Source organism: Lepidothrix coronata, unplaced genomic scaffold, assembly GCF_001604755.1.
Source record: "Lepidothrix coronata isolate B3197 unplaced genomic scaffold, Lepidothrix_coronata-1.0 Scaffold73, whole genome shotgun sequence".
Classification (NCBI taxonomy): Eukaryota; Metazoa; Chordata; class Aves; order Passeriformes; family Pipridae; genus Lepidothrix; species Lepidothrix coronata.
Genome location: NW_016690253.1, coordinates 3,093,102 through 3,119,162, shown reverse-complemented (window position 1 = coordinate 3,119,162; position 26,061 = coordinate 3,093,102). Strand labels below are relative to the sequence as shown.

Below are 26,061 nucleotides of genomic sequence, written 5' to 3'. Positions count from 1 at the left end.
CACGACCCAGTGGGCAGAGCACAGGGCTGTAAATCTGGCAAACCACCGTGCCTTGATTTCCCTGCAAAATGGGACAGCAGCAGAGATGTCAATCAGGAAACATGCCAAAATCAACTGAAGCCAGGAGAGAGAGCTGTGTGTGCTGCTCAGCACGTGCTGACGGCCGCCTTCTGCAGAGCGCTCCGGATCATCTTCATCTGAAGGCATGGGATGGAAATGGCCCCTGGGTTTTAGCAGCTGGGGCAGGATCTGGGGCTCAGTGTCTTTTTTGGGGCAGTGAGGCTGTTGTTCAGCATCCACGAGGGCAGCACAGCCTGGGGGCAGGGGAGCACGTGATGTGGGCGAGCAGCAGCTTCGCAAAAATGAGGCACTTAGGAGAACAGCAAGCACGGCGGCAGTAAAAGGCAATCAGAATATTGATTCTCTTTACATACAGATAAGCCTGAAGCTGTAACAAACCCAGGCTTTCCTAAGACTGGTGGAACATTGCTAGGCTGTTTATCAGGCTGGGAGACACAAAGGGATTTCACATTAAAAGGAGTTTCAAAGCACCTCTGTATTGAAAACGTGTGGATCTGCACCACGTTATGGATCGTGCAGCCACATGGATTCTGTAAATATGCAGTGTCTGGCCACGTGGGACATATTCATCCTCAGTGTAAGTGTGGGAAGCAGCAGAGCTGTGCTGGAGATGAATTTGCCCAGTTAGGAGTGATAAAATCAGCCGTTGCTCGGGGCACAGAGGATGGTGCAGAGGGTTCAGCAGAGCAGGAAAAAACACCACGTAACAACCCCCAAACCCTTCCCCGTACAAGAAAATTCAGTTCTTTAATTGCTTTTTTTCCCTTTTCTCTTTTTTTTTTTTTTGTCCCAGACAGTGTAACCGAAGTCAAGACAGACATTTACGTGACAAGTTTCGGCCCTGTCTCGGACACAGACATGGTAGGTGCCTCACAGGGAGGGATGGCTTCCCCTGCAGCCACTGTGGATGTGTCCCACTCTCGTCCCAGGAATATCTGGACAAAAGCAGGATTTTCCTAAATGGCAAAGCTGGTGGTAGCTCAGTGTGAGTGGTAGAGAGGGGTTGTTTCTCACGCTTTTGGAAACCCTTGGAGAGTCAATACCTTTGCACTTCTCAGACACACTGCAAGCTTTAGGGTCTTTTTATTTCCTGCAAGTCCAACCTAATCAAGTGGGGTCTGCCCATGGGACCTGGACATGAACATAGCATGCTCCCCCCGTTACCTGCCTTGACAAGCATCTTTGCTGCAGACACCTTTCCCTGACCTGTCTGCATGTGGAGGAAGGAAGGTGCTCGCTGGGAAGAGGAGAGGATGCCAGAATCTGGTCTGGTTTGATGGCAATGCCAGAAGAGAATGATTCACCATCAAACTGTCCTCAGCGCTCGAACCGAAAAGGAGGCAAAAGAGGAAAAAAAGAAAAAGCATGAACTGATTGCAGTATTTTGACATGTTCAGGGGAAATTATTAATGAAAAGGCCTGAGGTCTGAATTTAGGCTTGTATTCCCACAACAGTTTGTCTTCTAATTAAAACAGGACTGTGGAGCATAATTAATAGTGAGGTTTCTCAACAGTGTTCCTTGCAGCTCGTGTTCCACAGGCGCCCAGGCGCGCGGAGAAGAGTTGGCTCGGGATGGTTGCTCCACAGTTCAAGGATGCCACGTGAGGACAGCCCTGCATTCAGGACTGAGAGCCTCCTGCACATCCAGCACCAGAGGTGACCTGGTGCTGACACATCCCAGGCCAGCAGTGGGCTGTCCTGGCCGCGGAGGGAGCCTGCTTTGGGAGGAGGAGCAGGCTTTGCTCTCACCAGCCAGGCCAGGCTGGAGCAGTGTCCTGTGACTCTCATGGCGCCTCTGGAGCTGGAAGGGTTTAATTTTCTGTGCTGACACGGCCTGAACTTCTCTTCAGCTGTCCCACGGACAATCCTGTGCTAGCAGGCAGAGGAGCTGGGGGAGAACAAAACCTCTGTGTTTCATGGAAGTGCTCGTTCAATCCCGCAAACCCATGTTGCTTTGAGAAGACCACTCCCTCCAGGGTAAGAAGTTAACTTGATGTCAGCCTAGTTGAGACTATTAACCTCATTTGAGTTCTCCCTCCCTCTCTCCCTGCTTTCCTACCACAGAAGAGACCCATAATATATTCAGCAATCGTAGCCCGTGGGGAGTATCTGATAATTACTTCCAAGGTGGAGCATATTTGATTAAGGGAGTGTGTATAATGAACTGTGAAGAAGAAATATGAGGTATTGAAAAGAGGAAGGTATTCTCCGCAATGTGATTTGACAAAATGAATTTAAAATTAGGAAGACAGTTAAGGAATAATAAATTATTTCCCCTTCGCGTGCTTTCGTTCCATGTATTTTACAAATGCACAGCGAACGTGCTTCAGCCCGCTGTTCTGCTGCTGAATGCACTCAGAAACGTGAGGGAGAGAAACGTGGGGAGAGCCTGCTCTTCTGCTGTGGTTCCTTTTATCTCGGGAGCGGGGAAGTCCCTCCTTCCCCGCTGGCATCTGCCCGGTGATCCGCTCCCATCCCTCCCACAGCCATTACTCACTGCCTGCAGAGCGGCTCCGCTGCAGACAGAGACTGTAATTATGGTGATGGAGGAGAAGCAGGTAAAGCTGCTGTGCAGAGGGGAGGAGAGCAGCTGGTTACGGAGCGTGGAGGAGGACGTGTGGACCTTTTCACTGAGCTACTCCGAGGGACTTCTAATCTCAGCTTTTAGTTTGGTTTGGAAAGCAGAGCCTGACAGGACCTGACACGCGCCTGGATCTTCAGCACTGAGCTCTTGCAGCTTTGCCTCGGTCCCCAGGAAATTATAGAAAAAAAAAGAAAAAAGAGTTCAAGGGAGATTTTTGTTTCATGGATGGACTCTGAAGGCAGACTCACTCTTGATGTTTTCAGCTGTTTCTATAAAGTAGGAGAAAAGCATAAGATAGAACTAAGTGTGCTCTTTGGAAGGGGTGAATTGGGAATGATGCTTTTAAGGAAAGAAGTATAGAAAAGAGGGGAAGATTCTCAGAATTATTTCTCTTTTCTTCAGGAATGATTCCTTAGCATAAAAGAAGAAAAACAAGGCCTGGAAAGTTGATAAAAATGTTTTGCCTCTTTGTTTGCTGTTTTTTAACAGGAACGGGGGTTCTGAATAGGAGAGATCTTCTCCTGAGAAGGACTTTTCCCAAACCTCCCAGGACATGGGCTCATTTCTTTGGTTTTATCCATTTACTGAGCTTAAAACCACAAAGATCACTTCCATGAAGGGGCAGAATTATCTAGTACATGGCAGAGCCTGTAGGAATGTAGAATCTTCTCTCCCTTTTCTCCAGCCAGGCTCCAGAAGGTTCATATTTGAACAGGGGTGGCTCCATGGCCGGGGAGCAGGGATGAACTTGTTTACTGAGATGCTTTCATTCAGCTGCCATCTGCCACAAAAACCTGTAGGAATTTCTCTGTCCTATAGGAAGCTGATGCACAGCAGTTTTTAAATGCTGCTGAGAAGTGCTGCAGGAAAGAAATCACTCACAATGATAAGTTTAGTTGGTCCTGCGGCCTCCAGGAACACGTAAATAAAGACTATGAGTCTGCAACAGCAGGGGAAGAAGAGTTGGGACTGTTCTTCTTTCTGAAGCCCCCTTCTCTCTCTGAAAGCCCTCGTCAGCCAGAGGTGTGTGCTGTAGAGGTGAGCAGTGGTGCAGCCCACGCTGGTGGGCTGAAGACATGAACCTCAAGTGACATGAACCCTCAAAGGACACGGGGACCACTGGGTGCACTGGTTTGATTTTGCCTTGGGGTGGCCATGGAGCCACAGTGACTTTGCTGCTTTGATCGAGTGGTTTCTGAGGCTGCAGGCACCGAGCAAGAAGCTGCAGTACTCCAAAGAGATGACTTCTAATTGCCCCAGCTGGAATTTGGCCTAGAAAATGGGTTTCTACACTAACTGAAAGAAGGAAAAAAAAAGGGGGGGTGAAGGAAAAATACGAAAAAGAAGACAAAAGAAAGTCATAGGATCTTGTAATGCAAGTTTGTGAAGTCCTTGATTCAATGCTTTTCTAGAGGTGGCCTGGGGAACAAAATAACATTAAGTCAATGTCATGGAAGTCGATTTCATTATATTTTTTTATGAGCAGGGGTACAATTGCCAGCATCCTGGCCAAATCCCATCTGCAGGATCTTTAGTTTTGCTTTTTAAAACGCCCATGTAGCTGCATACAATGCACTCCCTCCCCTGAAACATCTGGGTAAAGGTGATGGTGCAGGAGGGCTACCCCAGAACTGGCTGTTGTGATCTGTGTTGCAGCTTGTCTGCAGTGGTCAGAAACACTGGAATGCACATTTTGACATCATAGGTGAGTCATTATACAAAATGTGGTAAATGCCATTTATCCTCCACTGCAGTTAATTCCTGCTTCTTGTCGCACCACACTTCACATCACCCAAGGTGTGCCAAAATGCAGTCTGCTCCCTGACTGAAGATACTTCCTGAATCCCCTTGGTTGCAACGAAGAGCTGAGCTGACTCACTTTTCTCTCCTCTCCCCACAAAGGAATACACCATTGATGTCTTTTTCCGGCAGTCCTGGAGAGATGAAAGGCTGAAGTTTGATGGTCCCATGAAAATTCTTCCCCTGAACAACCTGCTGGCCAGCAAGATCTGGACTCCTGACACCTTCTTCCACAACGGGAAGAAATCTGTTGCCCACAACATGACAACACCCAACAAGCTGCTGCGCCTGGTGGACAACGGCACCCTCCTGTACACCATGAGGTAGGTTTGTGTCTCCTGGCCAGGGTATTCCAGGTCCCTGCACACATGCAGGCCAGAATGGGACCTCAGGGTTCATGACAGCAGGATTTATGCAGACTTTCACTAACTCTGTTAGCCCACTTGAGCCTCACACTGCTGCTTTCTCTGCTACCCTTGTTTCCTACCTATGTATCATCTCTGATCCTCAACTTCTGCACGTTTTTACAGGTAGCTTTTTCCTCATCATTCATGTTGATATTTTTTTCTTTTATGTGATGAGGTAGAAGTGTTGGGATCTATAATTTGTGAGGTTGATGCTCTAGCTGATATAATTTTGTTCCTGACCTGTGATGGGTTATGAATCAGGTATCCAGTGCTGCTAGGGAACAATAGGAAGGGAGGATTTATTATTCTCCAGCAGCTTAAGAACAGACCTAAATTTGTTCAGCATGTTACAGCAGAGCCATTTCAAACATCTAATGAGACTGAGCTTGCTTGTGAGAATGATGGGGTTGTTTTGTTCCTTCTTTGTGGAATCAGAAGCCTGGATCTGGGTGATCAGTGCACATCATTAGGAAAAAAACCCCAAACAACAGCTTCTTAAAAACTGTGCTTTGGAGAAGCCGGGTTCTAGGGGCCATCTGAAGTTCTAGGTTTAACCCAGCCTATGTTACCCCCTCCTGGGATGTCAGGGAGAGCCCTGAACAAGAGGCAGCACCTCTTGGGTTGCCCAGCACCAGCCTGGGCAACCTCCCTGTGAGCTCCAGCAACTGGGGCCTTCCTCTGAAAGCACCAGTTGCTGTTGGGAAACTGTGCCTGGGCAGTCCTGTCCGGGTATCTCAAGAGCAGCCCTGGTACATAACATTTTTCATTAAGCTACAACAGTTTGAGAGCAGGAAGAGAAATGCCTTTGGGTTAATGGTATGTTCATTCCAGAACTATTCAGATATTTCTGTACACTTGTAAGCTGTTCACCCACGTCAATAATGTTTGCCCCCCGAGGTTGATGTACTAATTTGCCTTCTGAGGTAAACGGGCTTATAAATGAAAGAACAAGTTACTCATAAATGCACACGAAAGGTATTGAGTTGATTTTGGAAAGGTGTAAATCTTTGTTTAAAAAATTTGTTCACTCTGTCTCCATCTTCAAGCCAATCCTAACTTGTAACAGGCTTCATTGTGGATTCTGTGTGCTGAGATGATGCACTTTCACCTCTGTTTTTGAGGACCAGGCAGAATTTCATCTCTTCATAGTCGAACTGGCTGTGAATCTACGTGGTGTCAGCAAGTTTTACAGCCTGCATTGATAAACAATGCTCTGCTTTTGTGCAGCAGTTCTCTAATATGAGCTAATCCTGCCAGTGCCCCGGGGGTTTAGGTCTCCACACATCAGTGATCTCACATTAAGGCAGATGGGGTAAATGAAGGGAGAAGCCCAACTTGACTCAAGGGCTCAATTCTGCTCCCAGCTCTCTGACCTGCATGTAGACAACTTAACACTCCCCCTGTTCGTATCGTTGTCTGACTGTGAAGTATTATAGGAGCTGCTGCCAAAAAAAGAAAAAAAAAAAAAAAAGGACTCAACTTCAGAGCTTTTATATCATTTCACTTCTTCTTTATTCGGCAAACAGCCATTAGCTGCAGCAAGTTTTGTGTGACTAAGAAAGTATTGGATTTATGTTTCCGTTTAGGGCTGGGCAGGTGCCAGGATGGCAGCATCATGAGACTCTTGGGAATGAGCTTCTGGAAGAAAACAGAGCCATGGGTTTTTTTTAAATAAAATCGAAACATCCTTCATTTTAACTGTATCCTGAAGAACTGGGGGATGAAGGACCTCCTTTTGGGTATGCTCCTGCCCACCTTAGATATACTTTTAAGGCTTTGTAAGAGGTGAAGAGCCCACTCAGAGATACTCAGAAAGGAAGATGCAAGGGCACAGACTGCATGGGCCAGGACCATGCCTTGGGCTCAGAGACCAAATCCTGTCTGGCTTTGCCACTCCTAGGCACTCACATCTTGATTCCTCTGTAAAATCATGACAAGGGTATCAGCTTCCCTTTTTAAGTGCTTTGAAACCTCCTTCCAGGCCAGGGTTGGAGGGAGGCTCATGTTTTATGCCCAAGTGTCACATTTACTGTCTTCCCCCATACCCAGGGGCAGGCATATGTGTCCCTCTCAAAGGAAAGAGCAGGACCACAAAGCCAATCTCAGCCTCACACCACTGACATCCAGCATGGATGGGCAAATCCCAGAGAGGTACAGTCTGTCCTGATGACTGTGGAGCAAGTCTGGACTTTCACCAGGTTTCCACGGGCCTGGCAGGACTGCCCAGGTGTTCCCTTGCAGGCTCAGTCTAGACTGGTACCTTGCCATGCAGTTTGACTCCTGAGAACATCCTGCTCCTTTACCTTGTACCAGCCAATATCCTTGAGGCATCAGTTCTGCTGATGTGCAATTAGAGGCACGTCTCCTGCCATTTATCCTGCTGTGAAAGCCAACTTCTCTTAGTCAAGGCTTGCAGTTATAGATGAAGTTGCTCTGGTGGAACAGCAACTCTGTCACACACATCCAGCAAAATTACACCTGTGTGACAGTATTTATAGCTCCTGGAGAGAGCCTCTTTATCACTGACCTGAGCTTCAAGGAGTCACACACCAGCTGTAGCCGAGCTCCCAGAGATCTCCTTTAGTCATGGCACAGTCTCCTCGGGGATTGGTGCAACATCACATCTGACCAGGGGCAGGCCTTGGCACCTGGGTGACAGTGTGGCCTGTGTGACCACAGCACAGAACTGCATTTCTCTATTCCCCAGGGTTACTGATCCCTCTGCACCTTCCCTGCCACCCCAGCTGCCTTAGAGGGCACGGGGAACACAGTTTTATTACGTAGCTCTGCCTCTGCTCCTTTTTGTGGAGCTCCTACAAGATCCAGGTAGTTCACAAAAGCTGGGGTCTCAAAGCTCTGGTGTCAGACCTGAGCACAACACACTGGGAATTGTGCATGGATTTACATAAGGTAGAGACAAAAGCTGAGCTGCTGCAGCAGTCTCTGGATGTACTCTCTGGTTCAAACTGTGTGGGGCACGTAGATAATGTTCTGGTTTTTCCTGGCCTTGAAGCATACGAAAATAGTGAAAGTTTAATGCTGTGCTGATGGGATTCAGCTTTGTGAATCCAGGCTTTAAAAAAAGCTCTCCTGCTCTTAACAAGGACTGTCAGAATGGCATGTTGAGGCTTTGTGGTTATTGTCACAGTGGTTCCCAGACAATAGGTGCTCAAGTTAGGCACTTAGAGGATGTTTTCTTTACCTGTCAGGCTGACAGTCAGCTGCATGTCCAAAGACTTTGCCTTGAGAGCCTGTGTTGCTGAAGAAAACAGAAGTCCTTGGTGGCAGTGCATGAGCACTGAGGAAGGAGGGTCGGGGAACCCTGGGGTGAGTCAGAGGCAGAACAGGAGGGAAAGAACATCTGCAGACATACAGGGGCTGTTGAACCCCACGTAACAAGTCCTCTGCCTATTATAATATGTTCAGGGGGTTGAGCTGCCCATGCTGCTTCTTGAAGGCACAGAGCTTTCCAGGGTCTCCTTCAGCAAAGGCTTTGGGGTGGCTTTACTGCCTGGGTTTTTTTAACGCCCAGACAACCTGTGATTGCCCCAGGCTGGAGGTGGAACACCCTTCCACACAATGGAGGTGCAGCCTCTCTGCAAGAGCAGCAGCTGGGACATCCCAGCACTGTTCTGAGTAGTTTGGACTGGCAGCTATGTGGCTGTGTCCCACATCAGGGCCGATCCCAGACAACGGCACAGACAGATCCAAGCAGACCAGAGCTAGACTGACTGATAAACACACAAGCAGGCAGATAGACTAGATGAGATTTGCTCTTGCTTTTCCCTGCCTTACAGTTTCCAGAGCGGATCCACAGACAGAAATGATCTGTTTTCCAGGCTTGGCTTTGTGCAGGCAGACTTTTATAAGGAAGCTGCCCCAGGAGGGAGAAATCTTCAGAGAACACCTTATCTCACTGCATTTCTGCCATCATGAGCTGAAATCTCCAAGGGCCGGGGGAGGATGCAAAGTGAATTCAGTGCTTTCAGATCCAGCACGCGGATCCTAGAAGCAATTTGGCTTTCAAGCTCAAATCCTGGCAATTAAACCTAACCTAGATTCTCACACAGCCTAAACTGTAAACACTCTTCGGCCTGACTGTGGTTATTAATGAATCTCCTGGAGAAGAAATCAGGACAAAACTCGAGCAGCATCCCTGGCATAAACAAAGTCAGTTCCGCTGTGCAGGGCGCTGTCATGTTTTTGTACCACTCATACACCAAGGGATTATTACATTTGCGTCCCAGAAATTGGACTGAGGTTCTGGCTCATCCTGCAGCACGACGCAGGTAACGACAGGGGCTCTAATGACACATCAAAGGCTTTGCTAAGCTCCCGGTAACCATGAGAACGAAGCTGAAGTGGTTTGTTATCCCGTCAGCCCTGGGAGAGGTGTGTTCAGCCTGATTCACACTCCTTGCCATTGTGCTGCGCAGTTCAAAGGACTTCCCGTTACTTTAAAGAGAAAAACATGGTTTCTGTCCTGGATGTTCCACTTTTGGTGCCAATTGTGCCAGCACAGCGAAGAGAAAACACGAGGAGTTTGGGGTTTTACTTCAGGTTAGTTCTGCATAAGTTGTTGCTGGTTCCTAGGACAGATGAGCCAAAGGATACACCGGCTGGATGATGTGATTGCTGGCAGCCTGGCTATTTTTTACATGCTGTTTAGGCTTTCTAAGGACATTTCAGAGCTCAGATGTCTGGACCTGAATGGGCCATCAGAGCACTGAAGCAAAACCCGGTGGCTATCTGGCCATAAGCTCCCTTGCACCGGGTAAGGGGCACAGATGAGAATTTCTGCAATAAACTCTTTTACCTAAATGCTGCAGAAACAGAGGTAATTGTCTGGGAAGTGAGATCCATTCCTTGCCGTTTGACATTTTGATGTTTCATTAAGCAAAGCATATGGTGCTGAGAAGTCCTTCCCCAGCGACAGGAGGTGGGGGGGAGCAGAAGGGGATTGTGGGCACTCTCCACAGCTCACCTAAACACCTCTGCTAATCAAGGCTCTGAAAGATGAGTGTGTGTGCAGCAGGAGAGGCTGCAGGAGCAGAGTGGAAGGTGGCCAAGGGATGGGGTGGGCAGGAAGGTGCAGCAGCACACCTGCTCTGGTCATAGGGGGAACATCCCAGGAGTCAGCACACCCCCCACACGTGGGGATAAAGCAAAGGGGGAACACCTGGGAAGGGGGAATACCTGTGTTGCTTTCCCCCCTCAGCAGGAAGACTGACTCCCTTTGTGTGTCATCTGTGAACGTGCTGACTTCTGACTGGCTGAAGTTGCTGAATCAGACTCGTCTCGCTGGAGTGATATGATTTTTTTTCTTTTTTTTAATTTAATTTCAGGAGATTTTAAAGCTCCTTCAGTTGTAGGTGGAGAAGTAGCTGATTAGGTTGCTTTTTTGGTGGTTTGTTGGTGGGTTGATTGTTTCCTTGTTTACTAGCTCAGCTAATAATACAGGGTTTAGATTTAAAATGCAACTGGTGCGTTCCCACAAACGTATGGAGTAACCAGCATCCATATAAAGTTGTCTCCTTCCCTTGACAATACATGTTCTCTTTGGCCATGGCCTGGAGAAGGCAGGAGGGTATGACCAAGGCCAGCTTGTCCTGCAGTCCATTCAGCCTTATTCATAGTGGCTGTTGGTCACAGACAAGACTTGCAAACAGTACAGTGGATGGAAGGGACTTTTCTGATTTTTTTAGGGTGAGTTCAGGATCCATCAGAGGGGAAACACTGATCAAAGGAGAGGTCCTTTGTATAAGCCAACTTTGGGAACTCCCAGCAAAGAGCATTTTGACATAATAAAGAAATTAATGATGTCAATGAAAAAAAAATAGGAAGGTAAAAAGGAAGTGTCTTATGTGGACTGCTGAGGAAGAAAGGGAAAATGCATCAATATTTCCTTGACACAAGTGACAATGACAAAATGAGAAGCAAAAAGTTCATTGCAGTGGGAAAGGACACAGAAAGAATTGAATAATAAACTCTGTGAGGATATGCTTGACAAGCTCACCAACCATGAGCTCCTCCTGTGGGTTTTGAGCTGGCTGAAGAGAACATCACAAAAGATACAGAACAGGAGCAGCAAGGCTGTCGAGTCCCCACCTTGCTGCCAGGTTTTCATACCTGCTTCTTGAAATCCTAATCTTCATCCAGATTGCAAAAGGGAGGCATCAGAGCAAATGAGCAATTTGTTCGTGGTGGCCTCCGGGTGTCCAGGAGAAAATCATTGCAGCAATGTGCTTGTAGGGTTGTCAAAATCGCTGCCAGTCTTTCCATCCACTTCACTGAGTCTTGGTAGAAGCCTAAAGATCAGGTCTTCCTCTCTTTCATGTAAAACAAATGCATTCCATCCAGTGATGAGGGAGAGATCATCAAGTCAGAGAGAGTGATTTGTTTCCAAGAAATTAGATTGGCCACACAGTGGTTCTTGGCTTGGCTGAGAAAGCCACGCTGGAGCCAGACATAATGCAAGCAGGACAGTCATCATCACCTCTTTGTTAGATTATTACAGGACCCAGTGGTCACTGTCTGTGACATCCCCTGCTGCCCCCCAGCCACACCCATCCCGCTTTGTTTCCCCCACAGGGGTTTTTAGAACAATTTGTCGAGGGTTTGGTTTTGTCCACCGGATTTTATTGTGACAAGTTTTAAAAAACAGTGCTCTTTTGTAGAACTGTTTAAGGTTCGTCCACCTGAAAGAAATAACCTTTATTTTTATTTTTTTTTTATTCTTTGCTTTTAGCAAATAAAATCCAAAGCCTGTATTTTTTCAGGGTTTATTTAGCATTTGCCTAAGCCTCAGTATTTTCTGTGAAGAATAACTTAGCTGAACATTTTTCTAGGTGAAGGAAAATATCTCAATAGAAGCTTCTTGACCTGAGTTTTCCTCTAACCACCATCAGCCTCAGGTCTGTGCACTTGCCCTTTGCATCCACATGTTGCTGCTGTCATGGTTTGTTTCCTGTTTTGCTGAGCCATCAGAAGTGAGTCCTTTCTTCTACAAATGGTTCCATCAGAGGAGACTGTATTAGACATCTCCTGGGAAGCTGTTTGTTCTCTCTCCCCCTCCTCAGCTGCACACTTTGCAGTACTTCAGGAAGGAATATGAGCTCAGAACTAGGTTTTTTTTAGACCCTTTTATAAGGGATCCTTTTATGCCTGGCCCCATATTCTGCAGCACGCTGCTTTTATGGCTGTGCCTCCCTCACAGAACTGCTTCCTGACAAGGTATCCTCCAGGGGTTTGGTGGATGTGTGAAGCTCACAAGTTGTCCTGCTCAGCCCCAAGCAGCTCCAGGACATGCAGTTCTGCATCTACCTGCAGTGCCACCAGTGAGGGAGGAGCCAGGGAAGGTGGGATGAGTTGCCCCACATGGAAAGGAGTGTGTTTACCCTGGTGACTTCATGGATCTGACTGACTTTGTTCAGCCCAACAGTGCTGTGGCTTTGTGATTGAACAATCTGCCAGCCCTCAGCTCTCTCCAGACCGCCGTGAAGAACAGGCCTGTTCCCTGGAATCCCTTTCCCTCTCTTTCCAGCACAGTCCATGAGATGTCCCCTGGCCCCAGGCATTAAGGAGCTCTGTTCACAGTGCATAAGCAAACAGAAGTCCTGGGCTTTGGCAGGTTTTCCAGTTGCACTGAGCAGGTGAAGATGAACTCGGTCAATAGGGTTGGGTTTGTGCAATGGAAAAGGTTTCCAGATCCACGTGCCTGCTGTTCTCTCCACAGCTTTCTGCCCAGAGACCCAGAGGCTGGTGAGCACGTGAGCTGCTGCTGCTGGATGCAGGAAGGGCCGTGGCAGAAGGGCCAGGGGTGTCTCTGACCGTGCCCTGTGCTTTGTCTTGCAGGCTCACGATCCACGCCGAGTGCCCCATGCACCTCGAGGACTTCCCCATGGACGTGCACGCCTGCCCGCTGAAATTTGGGAGCTGTAAGTACCCTGATAAAACCTCTGCAAGGAAGTGAGGTTCTCTCTACAGAGCTAAAGAGAAGTCCTTTGTGTGACTAGTGTTACCCAGTATTCTAGTAACAGTGTTATTAATTATTGATAATGATAATTATCATTAATTAATGACCAGAAATGTTTTCTTGGCATCTCATGGCAGTGATGGGCTGATGGTTCTACTCGATGATCTTTGCCAACCTTACTGATTTTATGATTCTAAAACTGAGATATGTTTTTCCTGTCCTGTCCAGCTTCCCTACATCCCTCCTGCCAGTCTGGGGAGACCCTGAAATACTTGGTTACTCTGGCTCCGTGCCCCAGTGGAGCTTACAAACCTCTTCAGTCTGTCAGGCAGGTGGCTCTCAAAGTAAAAGGCTTGGAAACTCTGGAAAGCTCAGTCCCAACAGCCAAGGGTTCTGGTTTAGGGAAGATTTGCTGTCTGCTGGTGAGGGGAAAGCTGCTCCCAGCCTCCCAGGCTTGCAGCTGCTCAGCTGCTTGGGCTTCCCATACCCTACCCAGGAACAAGTTTCTTCTTGTCTCCATACATGAGTTAAATTTTATTTGGTTTTGTTCCTAAAAGTGAGTGGGAGCCAAACCCCAAGCCAGTGGTTCACCATAATGTCAAAATAAAATTCCTAGTCTGGCTGTGCCTGGATTCTTCTCCAGGTCCAATGAACTGAGCACCACTCTTAGTCCATGTTTGCATTAGATGAAAAGAGTTACCCACCTCCAACTACAGACTGAGCCCACACCAGTAACCTCCAGAAAAATCCCAACTTTCTTAAACTGATACTTCCTTCCTGTAGCCATTTGGGAGCTAACTAAGGACAAAGTTGAAAGGTTTGATTGACAGCAGAAGAAATCGTGTTTATCATGTGCATCTGCTCCTCTGCCTCATGACAAACTGTACCCGTGAAACTGGATTATTCAAAACTACTAAAATAAGGCTATTTTGTAGGCAGCACCTAATTAAATGTAGAACTCATTGCCACAAGACATCACTAAGGCCAGTAAAATAGCAAGCCTTAGAGAAGGATGAATTATTAATGTTAATTGACCTTGTGAGGAGGGATATAAAACCTCATACCTCAGGCCTAAACTCTGGGATTATTACAAGACTTGCAGGAAGGCAGATTACTCCACATCTAATTGCTTATAACGTTTCTTGGTGAGGAAAAGAGATTAATGTGTATATTTCTGCTGGAACACCCTTTGGGTTTTTTTTTTTTTTTTTTTTTTTTTACTGATTTGGCCTCTGAATGATGAGAGTCTTGAGACAAGCAGCTCAGAAAGCTGCCCCTGGTTAACATTAATGTGGCTCTTTCTAAAGCACCATCTGCATGGCATCAGAGCTCACCTCTCCTGTGTTGGAGAAGGATTAAACCAGTGTTTTCACTAAAAAGCCATCAACAGCTGGAAGCTGGAAGCTTCGTTTTCGAGAAGCCTAAAGTGGGTTAGGTTTGTAAGTGGAAGGACAATGCTGGTAGCAGACACATGTTATTCAAGGGGCAGCTGAATTTGCCTCACAGGCCACTTCCCACAGATCCCCAGAACCTGAACGGCTCATAAGAGGCCTTCTGTCCCTGTGCCACCACGGCAGCCCCCCAGGGAGGGAAGGCAGAGCATTTGCAGAAGAATTGAGGGCATCAGGCCTTCCAGAGAGCTTCAGCTGCCCACCTGCATCATTCCTGGGGCCAAGAGCAGTGAAGATGATGATCACCACGCTCCCGAGAAGATGAACGTACACCACAGAGAACTGTTCCTAAGCCATCACAGGGCGTTTGTGCAGCAGCTGTCTGAGACCAGGGTAGCAGAAGATGTTGCTGAAGTCACCAGCTCCACTAAATGCCCAAGAGCTGTCCTTGTTTGGGCTGGATTGGACAGCATTGCAAACAAGGCGTCGACAGAACCAAAACTGATACGTGGCATTAAAGATGTTCCTCACATCCATGCCACGCCTATGTGACACTGGATACCCTTTTGTCTCACACAGCCAGATGTGCAGACAACTGAATTTTCTAGATAAAAATTCAGGAATTTTTATAGACATTCCTGAATTTTTAGGGATGATGGCAATGAAGCTGTGGGTAGGTTCCCTTTGCAGGCTGGGAGTGGCACTAAGTGAGCTGTGACTGCTGGAGCAGGAGGTGTTGCCTATCAGGTGAAAGAGCAGTGGCAGAGCTGTACAAGCTCTGAAGGAGGATGGAGCTCTCCAGAAGCATGTTGAGAGCTGGAAGGAAGGGTTGGAAAAGCAGAATGTTGCACGTGGAATGAGAGGTGCCAGCCTGCATCATCAGAAGTGCTTGGGCAGCACACTGGCATGCTGAGAAACATTGGCTGATCATCAAAGCCACTCACCCCACTTTGCACAGCTCCTGGTTAATATTTGACAGGTTTGCCAGCACCTACAGTGCAGGAGTAACAGCGGTTGTTTTAAAAAGATCAGAGAAATCTGGTTTTCTCAGGACACAGTCTTCCACAAAGCAGGAGCTGAGACATTTCTGTAGCAGACCTGGCCCATTGCTCGACCTGTCTGCAGTCAAAGAATTCCTTAACGTCTTAGTAAGAGGAGCTGGTGGTAAAAATTAGTTCAAAGCCTGGTTTAGTGAACTATGTTCTTGCTTAAAAAACTGGTGCAGAGTTGCAGGAACTTCCTGCACAGGAATTTTGGGCATTATGGGGAGAAGTAGCTCCTAACAGAGTCTGGAGAGACTCAGTTTCTGGAAAACCGTAGGACTGGCAAAGCCAAAAGCTTGTGGGCGTTGTTGAGAGAGGGACTGGCTATGGGGACAGAGCAGGAGTTTGGTCACAAACACAGGGTCAGGCAGGGAAAAAGCATTTTGGTGGGAGAGCACACCATCTCCAAAGCTGAGAGAGACTTGCTTCTGAGTGAGGGTAGAGATTTTTAACTTTTTCTCCTCAACCTAATATTTAACCCCATTTGTGTTTAGCCTTTCTTGCCAGCTGCTGCCAGCATGACATTCCCTGTCCCTGGCATGGCAGGGCTGTGGCTGTCCTGCTGCCCCAGTCTGCTGGCCTGGATGCCTTCCTATCTCATCCCTGCTTGGAGCCAGCCCTTGCAGAGTCAGCACGTCAAGGGGACAGCATGTCTCTCAACGACAGTGCTCTGCCCCCTCTCCAGCTCCCTTCTGAAAACCCCAGCTCCCTCCTGCTCGTCTGATTTAACAGTTGTTGATCTGCCTTGGTCTCTGGCCATGCTTGGCTGTGCTCAGCCATGTGGTTCTGAGAAATGCATAGCAAAGATTAATTTGGCCACAGGCTAATTCGGGTATATTTTAGGTCAGGCAGAAGCACAAACCTCATTCTTCTTCCCCCCTCTGCAGATGCCTACACGAAGACAGAGGTGATCTACACCTGGACACTGGGGAAGGATAAATCCGTGGAAGTGGCAAAGGGTGGATCTCGCCTGAACCAGTACGACCTGCTGGGCCACGTCGTTGGGACAGAGATGGTTCGATCCAGCACAGGTACTTGTGGGACCATGGTGTGGTGCATGGGCTGAGCACATCCTGAGATGAGATGGATCCATGGTCTTGGAATGCCATGATTGTACTTCCACAGCACTTCCCGAGCCGCGTGCTGTTGGAGAAACTGGCTGGTGACATCTACAGCAGTCACCAAGAGGCAGTAAAGAGTTTAGTTTTAAGCGGTTTCCACTGAAAGAGCCTTATCATCCACAGTCTTCAGGAAAACTGATCTCAAGCATCTCAGTATGATCTGTTGTGTGGAAAATTTGCCCTGCATTGTCCAGCTGGTCCGTGGTACTGTGGGTTCATTTGTCTTGGATTCCTTTCCAGCCCCTCAGGAGAGCGCTGCGGGCAGGGCAGGCGAAAGCAACATAATGTCCAGTGTGATTTTCACTGCATCTGCTTGCACAAATATTATCATAGCTAATAGAAGATTATCCCAAACAAATGTTTCCTCTGATTAATGACCAATATTAATCATCTTTCTCTCCCATCTGCTGCTCCTCCCTTCCCCTCTGAATCCAGGTACTGATAGCTTCTGTTATCTCATGTGTGTCTCTCATATTTCCTTTTTTTTCTTTTATTTTTTCTTCTGTATGCACCAGTAGTTCTCTCATTTGAGGATATTTCCTCTCTGGTGCACTTGATTTTAATAGTGTCTGTCTGTAACAACTCATTTCACCTCCCTTGGGGAAATGTGGGGAGCCCAGGGAACTAAATGTCATAATATCTGGCCCATCTCTCTACTTAAGTTGTAGTAAAATGTACAGATGAATAACCTGAAGTGGTAAGAAAGCTGCTAAAGGCTCCTGTGTGTAATGATTTAGCAGAGCCACGCACACAACATAAAGGCACAGTAATCCAACAAAATATCCAAAGCTTTGAGAGGAGGAATAGGACATTGAGGGAAAATAGGGACAGCTGCTTCTTTGGTTCACAGGCCAGACCTTTTAACAACAGAATTTGTCCTGATTTTTGAGATGGTTTAAGTGTGGCAAGGTGGAATATTTTCAGGATTGTAAAAGAAAACAATATCCTTTGTCCTAAAATCCTGCTGCAGCACTGGAGGGTGCCAGGGCATGCCAGCCAGGAACAGGATTCCATTGCAGAGCTTGGAAGTTTCTTCAGGACAGACCTTTAGTGGCTCAGAGCTGGACGGGTGGGCAGCTGGAAGGCACGGGGGGCTCAGCAACTCTGACTGGCTGTCTCTGCAGGGGAGTACGTCGTCATGACCACACACTTCCACCTCAAGAGGAAGATTGGCTACTTCGTGATCCAGACCTACCTGCCCTGCATTATGACTGTCATCCTGTCCCAGGTCTCCTTCTGGCTTAACAGGGAATCAGTTCCTGCCCGGACGGTTTTTGGTGAGTCTGGGAGCTCAGGGGCGTCCTCTCATGTTGGGGGAGAAAGGCACCACAAATGAGGGGAAACAGACTTAAATCAGAGCTGGTCTTCTCCAGGCCTTGTCTGGCATCACTGAAGCTGCTGATGATTCCCCAGCATAGCTTTCAGTGTCTTCCCGGTGCCCCTGCTTTCCCCAAATCACTGTGAAAATACTCCTGTCCCCATTTCTGCTAGAAGCCAAGCCATAAATGTTAACAGTAATCAAGGTATTGACCATCTAATTGTATGCATTTGGCTGTGTCTGCTTCTCTGTACTGACTTTTGAGTTGAGGAGATCATGGGTACATGGAGAGGCATTTGAAGCTCTACCTCTGAAATTGCTGATGTGCCTCTGGTCAAAGCTCCACATAACGAGTTCCTGGGCTGAGGCAGCATAACTGCACGGTGAATATAGTGTTATTATTTCCTTCAGCTGGTTTCAGATCCTCTCTCCAAGGCAAAGTGTCAGGCTGGCATGGCACATATATTAATAGCTTTCACAAACATTTAATAACAGAAGTGCTTTGTGCTTCCCTGTTGAGACCTTTAGCTCGGGATCTGCACAGAGCAGGTGTGGTGCTGCAGGACTGTATTTCTTGGAAGTAACACTGCCCAGCAGATTCCACTTAACAGAGAGTATATTGGACAGAAGTCCCCAAGCAGAGAGGGGTTTATATGGTACCACCTGCTTGTGTTTTTTAATAAGACAGAAATCATTTCAAAGATCATGAAGCACTTTCTCTGTGGCAAGAGTCGCGATGGAAGGACTCCCACAAGCCCAACCAGGCTGATGTCCTCCTTTCTGGAGCCTCTCCACTGGACCTTGTTCCTGTGCTGTGGACTGGAATGGGATGCAGGGAGGATCACAGATATTTCTGTACCCTCCTAAATGAACTAGAAGGGATTTATTATGGTTTTTTGTGTTCACTGGGGATTGTGAAATGTAGGTCATGAACAAGCTTTAATATTTACAGGTGACTCCAGCTTCACCCCATTAGCACAGAGTTGCCTTCCCTTGCCCACTAAGGCAAATCCCACAGAGATTCCCAGGGTGGAGGGCAAACCTAGGTTAGTATGGCCAGACTGGTTTGCAAGATCCAGACTGCAAGAGCTTCACTGAACAGTGGTAATGGTGAAGAAGAGGGGGCACGGCCCCTCAGCAAACATCTTCTGCTCTTTCCATCCAACAGGGTGGAAAAGGGGGAGCTCAGACAGAAATCATGTGGAAAATAGGACCAGCTCAGGCATATAGAGAGTCATTGAGGAAATTTCCTCACTCATCCCTCTGTGAATCCTTTGCAGCTGAACCCCACACCTGGACCCTGTGTCTGCCCAAGTCCCAGGAGGGCTCTTACATCAGCATCTGGAGTATCTGAGCACTCATGACACTGGGGGCTTGATTCTCTCTGGTGTTATCCTGAGAATTGCAGGGAAATAGGTTTTCTCAAGCAGCAGCTCAGATTGAGCAGCAAAGAGCTGACTGAAAAATTAAAACCTACCTTTGTGAAAAATGTCTTCGCTCCCAAATTGCCTTGCTTTCCTATTAAGAAAATAATGAGAACTCCAATTGTTTATTCCTTTTTTTTTCCCTCAGAAAGTATTGTCAACAATATTGAATTGAAACTCTTAAATTACCAGGAGTATGGCTTAAGGGAGCTGAAAATTAGTCAATACTTTTATAACATTTTTAATGCATTTTTAATTGAAAAGCACATTATTGGGGAAAATGGATAGCAATGGTTGCTTGCTTTAATGAAAAAAGCTTTAAAAGGCATTTTGCAACAGATCATCTTTTAATAAGTGTCACCCATTGTGACATTTATTCTGGCAGCTTGGGCCACAGCCTGGCTGAGCTGGTGGGACCCAGGATCCCAGGTGTCCATCCATGCAGGTCACAAGACACCATTTCCAAAATGTTGAGAGAGCCACACTGGATGAGCGGCCAGTTTCTGATCCTCCATGAGGTTCCCAACCATCTAGAAATAATAACAGTATTTTATTGTTTTGATTTTATTGCAAAAGCAACTAGAGGCTTCTCCATGGCATACTGTACATGAGGGAGCTGGCTCTAGGATCGTGCAGCTTACCCTGCCAGCAGGCAAGGAATTGAGTGCAGGTGCCTACCTGTGAGCTAGGACTCCTCTATGGTGAGCAAAGATCTTGCCAATGGAGTTTGGGAAAGGTTAATCTCATCCTATTGAAATGTTTGCCATTGATTATGCCAAAAACCGAAACAGAGACAGCCTTGAGAAACCTGCAGTTGGCTCTGATTTGAGCAGGGTTTGGACTAACTGTTGCCCAGAGAAGTTGTGGCTGCCCCATCCCTGGAAGTGTTCAAGGCCAGGCTGGATGGAGCTTTGAGCAACCCGGTCTAGTGGAAGGTGTCCCTGCCCATGGCAAGGAGGTTGTAACTCGGTGATCTTTAAGGTCCCTTCCAAACCAAACCATTCTGTGATTCTGTAATTCTATGAAACTTCCTGCCAGCCTGGACTGCTTTGTTACTCCACGAATTGCACCACAGACCTGTGCTGGGTAAGACTCCCTTAACTGCAGCGGGAATGTGGCTCCCGTGGCTTGGCAGATGGTTCCTCATTTTACTGATGTATGAAACCAGCGCGTGAGCTGAGGGAAACCGGGATGAGTGTCTGGTCTCACAGCGTCCTCTGTGTCCTGCTGTGCTTCCACAGGTGTCACCACCGTGCTCACCATGACCACACTAAGCATCAGCGCAAGAAACTCGTTACCCAAAGTGGCGTACGCGACGGCCATGGACTGGTTCATAGCCGTCTGTTATGCCTTTGTGTTTTCTGCGCTGATCGAATTCGCCACCGTCAACTACTTCACCAAGCGCAGCTGGGCCTGGGATGGCAAGAAGGTGCTGGAGGCCCAAGAAATGAAGGTCAGCCTGTGGCCAAGGCCAGGGGTGGGGAGGGGGCGGTGAAGAAGCGCTGCAGGAGGGAGCTGTGCCGGGCACAGCAGTGGGTAACGTGCAGCCCCGCAGCACTCGGGGGGCTGGACGCTACTCACTGCCCTTCCCAGCCCAGGTCTCAGCTGGAGCGGTTCTTGAGGGTCGGGCGAGGGGGGGCTCGAGGGGCTTAGCTGTGTTTAGCTGGAGAGAAACCCCCAGCATGGCTGCTTGCTTTTCCCTCTGTCCCCTGCACAGCCATTGCCAGCGGAAACATGGATGTGTGCGTGTTCTGGGCTTGCTCTGCTGGTGGTCTTGTCTCTCTTTCCTTCCCCCTCTAGCCCCAAACCAAACCCAACCCAACCCTCCAAGCCTATTCTTTGTTGCTAGCATGCCACACAAACCCCAGTATGCCACAGGACAGCAGCCCCACCGGTGGGGACAGTCCTTATCTGCTGTGTCCCCTGGCTGTCCCCACCCTGGCTGGTGCAGCAGTGGGCAGGTCTGATGCTTGTGCTGTTGCCCACAGCTGCCAGCAGCTGCTGCCTCGTGAGCTCGGGCAAAGAGGGTGGGTGGGAAGCAAGCAATCACAAACAGCAACTGGCAGCAAATTAGTGCCTGGCATCACCCACGTTTTCCCTCCTCGCTCGGGATCAGCCTCTCTGGCAGCTTCCTTCCCGACAGCCACTGCTACCCCTGCTCGTGCCCCCCTCCCTCTGAGCTGATTTAATCTTGGCTGCGCAGAGAAATCGCTTACTGTAGCATGCTGCTCCTTGTTTATATTTATTGAATCAATTTGAAAATCAGCTTTGTCCTTGTTCTTGGTTCTGGAGCCTTTAAGTTTTTTCTCCTTCGCATTTTGATGTGTTGCTTGAAATCGTTGTGGGGCTGTATGTAAATACCTGACAGAACTGCAGTAACTTTTTGGAAGACAGCAGCCAGTCATCTCTCTGGTGTGGAGGTCAAAGAAGGTGAACAGAAGCCTTATAGAGAGCCATCACTGGGTGTTGAATGCCTCTCTCTTGTCTTTCTTGGATTCTCTATCTGTTTGCTTTTGCAGCTGTGGTCTGAGCAACAGACCCACGGCAGAAAGCCTCCAGAGGAGGCCAGGTGATGGTCTTCCACTTCCATCATGAACAGTAATGCTAACCTGGGCTCTAGAGAAGAGAGAAGCCTTTCCTGAGTCACTGGCATGAGTGAAGAGTCAGAACAGGTCCTCAAAGCAACTGTATCCCTTTCAGGGATGGGCAAACAAGCACAAAATCAGGATTCAAACAGCCTTGGGCAATTATGTGAACTGGGCACAGCAGAAAAAGCAGTAAAGGCTCAAAAGTTCAGTTTGTCTGAAAAGAAGCGTGTTTATCAATTTATTCATTGACCCAGCACCGCAAGACTAACAGTGCTGAAACAATAGGGTAAGAGAATGCAGAATGTTTGTGCACATGGTAAATCAAACAAGAAAACAAAGCAGGACCAGGAATGCTTCAGAGGGGGTGCTCTTTGTGAGCTTGCTGCAATTGGCATCAGCCTGGATGATCAGTGAGGACTCCAGATTTGTGGATGCTTTTTCAAGCTAACTCTAATCTCTGCTGTCGAAGGCAAACCCACTCCCAGTCTCTGCAGCTCACAGAGCTCCCCAAACAGTGATGGGCTTTCAGGGAGCTTAGGAATATGATGTGTCAACCTATTTGTTTTTCATCTTTATTCCAGTGAGTATTTCCAAGCAGTGAATTTGCTACGCAATGGAGGTGCCTCGTTGGCTCAGTTTCAGCCTTTAATTAGCTCTTCTTGAAACAATTGACAAGCCAGGTGGTTGAAGGCACAAAAGAAAGAGGAGGCAGAAGAATAACTGTTGGCATTTTAAAGTGTTTGCATCAGGAGTAAAACTACCAGTGACAAGCCCAGGCTGGTCTCTGGAGATCCTTCTCCCCAGCCAAAAGCAATGCTCTTTATTGATGTGATGGCAAGGATCCTCACTCCAGGTTTGATTGTTCCCTTGCACAAACATGAAAAAAAAACCAAACCAAAACAGCATAGACAGCAGTGATGCTTCCCATCCCATTTGAGAGAAATCACTACTGTACAAAAGCTGCTGGTTGCTGACAGACACTCCCAGTGTGCTCATTCTCCCTGGGCTGGGTCCATTCTTTCTTTCTCCCCTTCAGCCAAACCGTTGGTTTAGGTGGGGACACCATGTTTTTTTGCAGGTATAATCTGACATGGTGGGCTAATCTTGGTGAATCACTGCTCTCTGCATCATAAAATCATGATGATGTTCTGGCTTTAGCCACGGTTGGGTTCTGGTTTTAGCTGGGAGTGACTCTGCATGTTCTCTGCAGTTCTCCTCTAATAAAAGGCAGGCAGATATCACTATAGTGTCACCAAAAGCTCCCTTTAGCATGAACTCTGATAAGATTTGCCTAATGTTTCTTGGACCCAAAGATTTTCCAAGCCTTTCTTGCCTGCCACCAGTACTTGCTAATTGTAGGTGAAGGATCTATTTTCTTTTGTGTGGTAAACTGGCTGCAACCAACCTAGAGGTGCAGATCAAACTGGAGAGAGGCATCTGGATCCAATGTGGAAAACATGTTAGTAAAGATGATTTTTTTAAAAAACATCATGAGGAAGAAAGTGTGAGATGGCAGTAATGGGAGGAGATGAGTGAGGGGACAAAGAAATTGTGAAAGGTGAGTGGTTTCAGTGGCCAGCAAAGCTCCCTATCTTGGGCATTCTCAAAATATCTTGTTAAAGGGATCCACTTCAGGACAGAAGGACTGTGTCTGAACAGAGTGAGATCCATCCATCCCATCCATCATCCCTTCCATAGGGGTGACCATCTCTGGAGCCAACAAGGTCACTTCTTGGGTGGCAGTGAGGATTCAAAGAGACAGCAATTAATGATGACTTTGCCACTGGGAAGCTGCAAGGATGACATGTACCAGTGAATTTACCACAAAAAAGGTGTTGTCTGTTCCTCAGGATGGAAGGTGCTTTGGATCTTTGGAAGATGATTCCTTTAACCCACTTTTGCCTGCTATGCCATGTCTGTGCATCAAATCTGATCTAGCTCTGTATCTGTGCTTGTCTGACATTGCCCTGAAATTCTGGGTGGCAAAAAGCAACAAAACCATACAAGTAGCTTCAGTCAGACACATGGAAACAAGGAAGAACACACTTTGGATGGAGGAATAATCCTGGATCTTAGTCTTTATCTTAAAGACAATAATTCTTTAGTGCGTGGTGAGGTTACATTCAGGCTTTTTATGTACTTCTCACATGTCTTTTCACTAAGAGAAAGCCACCAAAAGCATCCTCCAGACCTCTCTGTTGATGGTCATCATGATTTTCTTTTTTTGCATTTTGGAAGTGATGGGCATGATCCTCATCTGCATGGGGTGCCTTTTCTACTGACTGAGTAAAGCCTTGCTTTTTGTCCAACCCAGTCTTCAGCAATTCTCAGGTTTGTCCCTTGATCCAGGTCCCTTGGGAATCATTCTTCTTTCTCCTCTGTTTCTTTACATTTGTGGCATCTTTGTTACGACCCTCTCCTTGCCAGCAGAATGGAACTGGAACCAACCTTGACAGGCCACCATTTTCAGCCGGTTTGAAGTCTTTCAGACCCATCTCTTTTTTTTTCTGCCTCACTGTGGTAAATATGCTTTTGCTGGGACTTTCTCTTGCTGGCCATGCTCTGCAGTCTGTGTGTCCTTTGTTCTGCTGCACTTACAATCACCTCTGTGATTTCCATCATGATCTCAGAGGTCTTTTCCAACCTAATTTGTCGTGTGATAGCACTGCAAGTGATTTATGTTCTCAGCACCTTCACTACAGTCCATGAATCAATCTTCAACAGCATTTCATCCTCTTACTCTCAACTGTGTGGCATGTTGGGCTGATTATTAACTCCATCTAACCTCTGAGTCTTTCTCTGGTGATCCAGGGAGCACAAGATCATTGGACTCAGTCCCATGTAATCTAAATGAAGATATGGGAGGGATGAGTGATGCCAAAAGTTGCACCAGCAGCTGACAGTAACCTGGCATTGGCCTGCTGGTTCGTGCAAGGTTGTGTTTTTCAGAGCCTTTGACTCTGCTCAGGGTCCAGGGCTCTTGGTGTAAAACACTTGGCTGCTGTTCCATGGTAGGAGCAAGTCTCTGCAGGGCAGAACTTTGGCTGGAATGAGGAAGGAGTGACATGTTTGCTGGAACAGCAACTGCACTTGCTGGGCTTTGAATTATGGGATACAAGTGTGTCAGAGACTAGAGCTGCTTTGAGGTCATTAAAGTGACTTTTCTGTAGAATGACAAGTAGCAGCCACTTGGATTTCTCAAGTTCTGCAGATATTGGTGACCTTCAGAATTTAGATGGACAGTGCTTCCAACCCAGATTTCTAGCCAAGGAGCAGGTACAGAGAATGGAATCTCATGCAGACCATAGGCAGAACCAGTTGTTTCCATAATTTAGGGGTTCAGTCATTAGTTCCTCAATAGAGAGGCTTGAAGACAAGAATATTTAGCAAAAGTACTATTATTTTCCAGTATGTGTGTTGTTGAAGAACCTGTCAGACTGCAATATCCAGGGAGCAGATTTCTCTCTACACCACTTTCACAGCTCTTTCCTAAGGAGAGCAGCACAGGGATATCTCTGTGCAGCAGTTCAGTCTCCCTGTGCCTAAACTGGGCCATAAATACAGGAGTTGCTTTGGAAACTAGATGTTTTAAATGGGACAAGTTTTCAAAGCAAATGTGGAGTTTCCTTCTGTTTATCCACTCTTCCTCCTGTTTCAGTAACTCCTCACAGATAAAAGGTGCAGGGTGGAGGCTGGAGGCTACTTTGCAGCTGACAGCAACAAGCACGTTTTGCTTTGTTTGATTGTCAAAATCTTGCCTGAAACATTTATTTATAAAGCACAGCCCAGCAAACAGCCTGAACCATTTCTTCTGACATCTCAGGAGCAGAACACAGCCAGAGAACACGTGTGCCTCAGTATAGGCAGTGTATGCCCTGGGTGCTTCCAGCTTGGACCAGGGCAGAAGGCTCCATAGGTGGTTGGGAAAAGGCCCTGGCTATAACTCACCTGAACAGCCTGCTCTGAGGTCCAGAAAAGCCCAAATGGATGCTTAGGGGCTCTGGATCACACTAATAGGAGCAGTAGCACACTGTCACCACCCACAGTGTTCAGATTTGCCTGACTTTACTGTTTCATCCAGCTGTTCTCAGGTGCCTTTAGCCAGGCACGATGGATCCACTCTAGGGCAGAAAAGCTGACCAGGTTGAAAATGTCATGTCACTTGGATTCATCCTATTCCTCTAATGAATAACATGGCTGATTAATACTAAGATAATCACGGTGTACTTCCAATTACATTCTGCAAACAACAATCTGTTTTTCATTTCATTACTGATTATTAATTATTTTATTACCTCCTCTAGCTGTGTTAATAAGTAATCATACTT

At 47.3% G+C, this 26,061-nt stretch overlaps 1 protein-coding gene across 3 annotated transcripts in view; it reads left to right on the top strand.

Annotated features, from left to right (window-relative positions):
- GABRA3 (gamma-aminobutyric acid type A receptor alpha3 subunit) overlaps positions 1-26,061 on the top strand; it is a 79,591-nt gene that overhangs the window by 43,377 nt on the left and 10,153 nt on the right. For 2 of the 3 annotated variants that reach the window (XM_017819293.1, XM_017819294.1), the window contains exons 4-9: positions 875-942; positions 4,569-4,789; positions 12,728-12,810; positions 16,170-16,313; positions 17,528-17,680; positions 20,387-20,598. In XM_017819293.1, coding sequence (XP_017674782.1) covers positions 875-942; positions 4,569-4,789; positions 12,728-12,810; positions 16,170-16,313; positions 17,528-17,680; positions 20,387-20,598 — 881 coding nt within the window. The remainder of the gene's footprint in view (positions 1-874; positions 943-4,568; positions 4,790-12,727; positions 12,811-16,169; positions 16,314-17,527; positions 17,681-20,386; positions 20,599-26,061) is intronic. The other variant, XM_017819295.1, reaches the window with a different exon arrangement.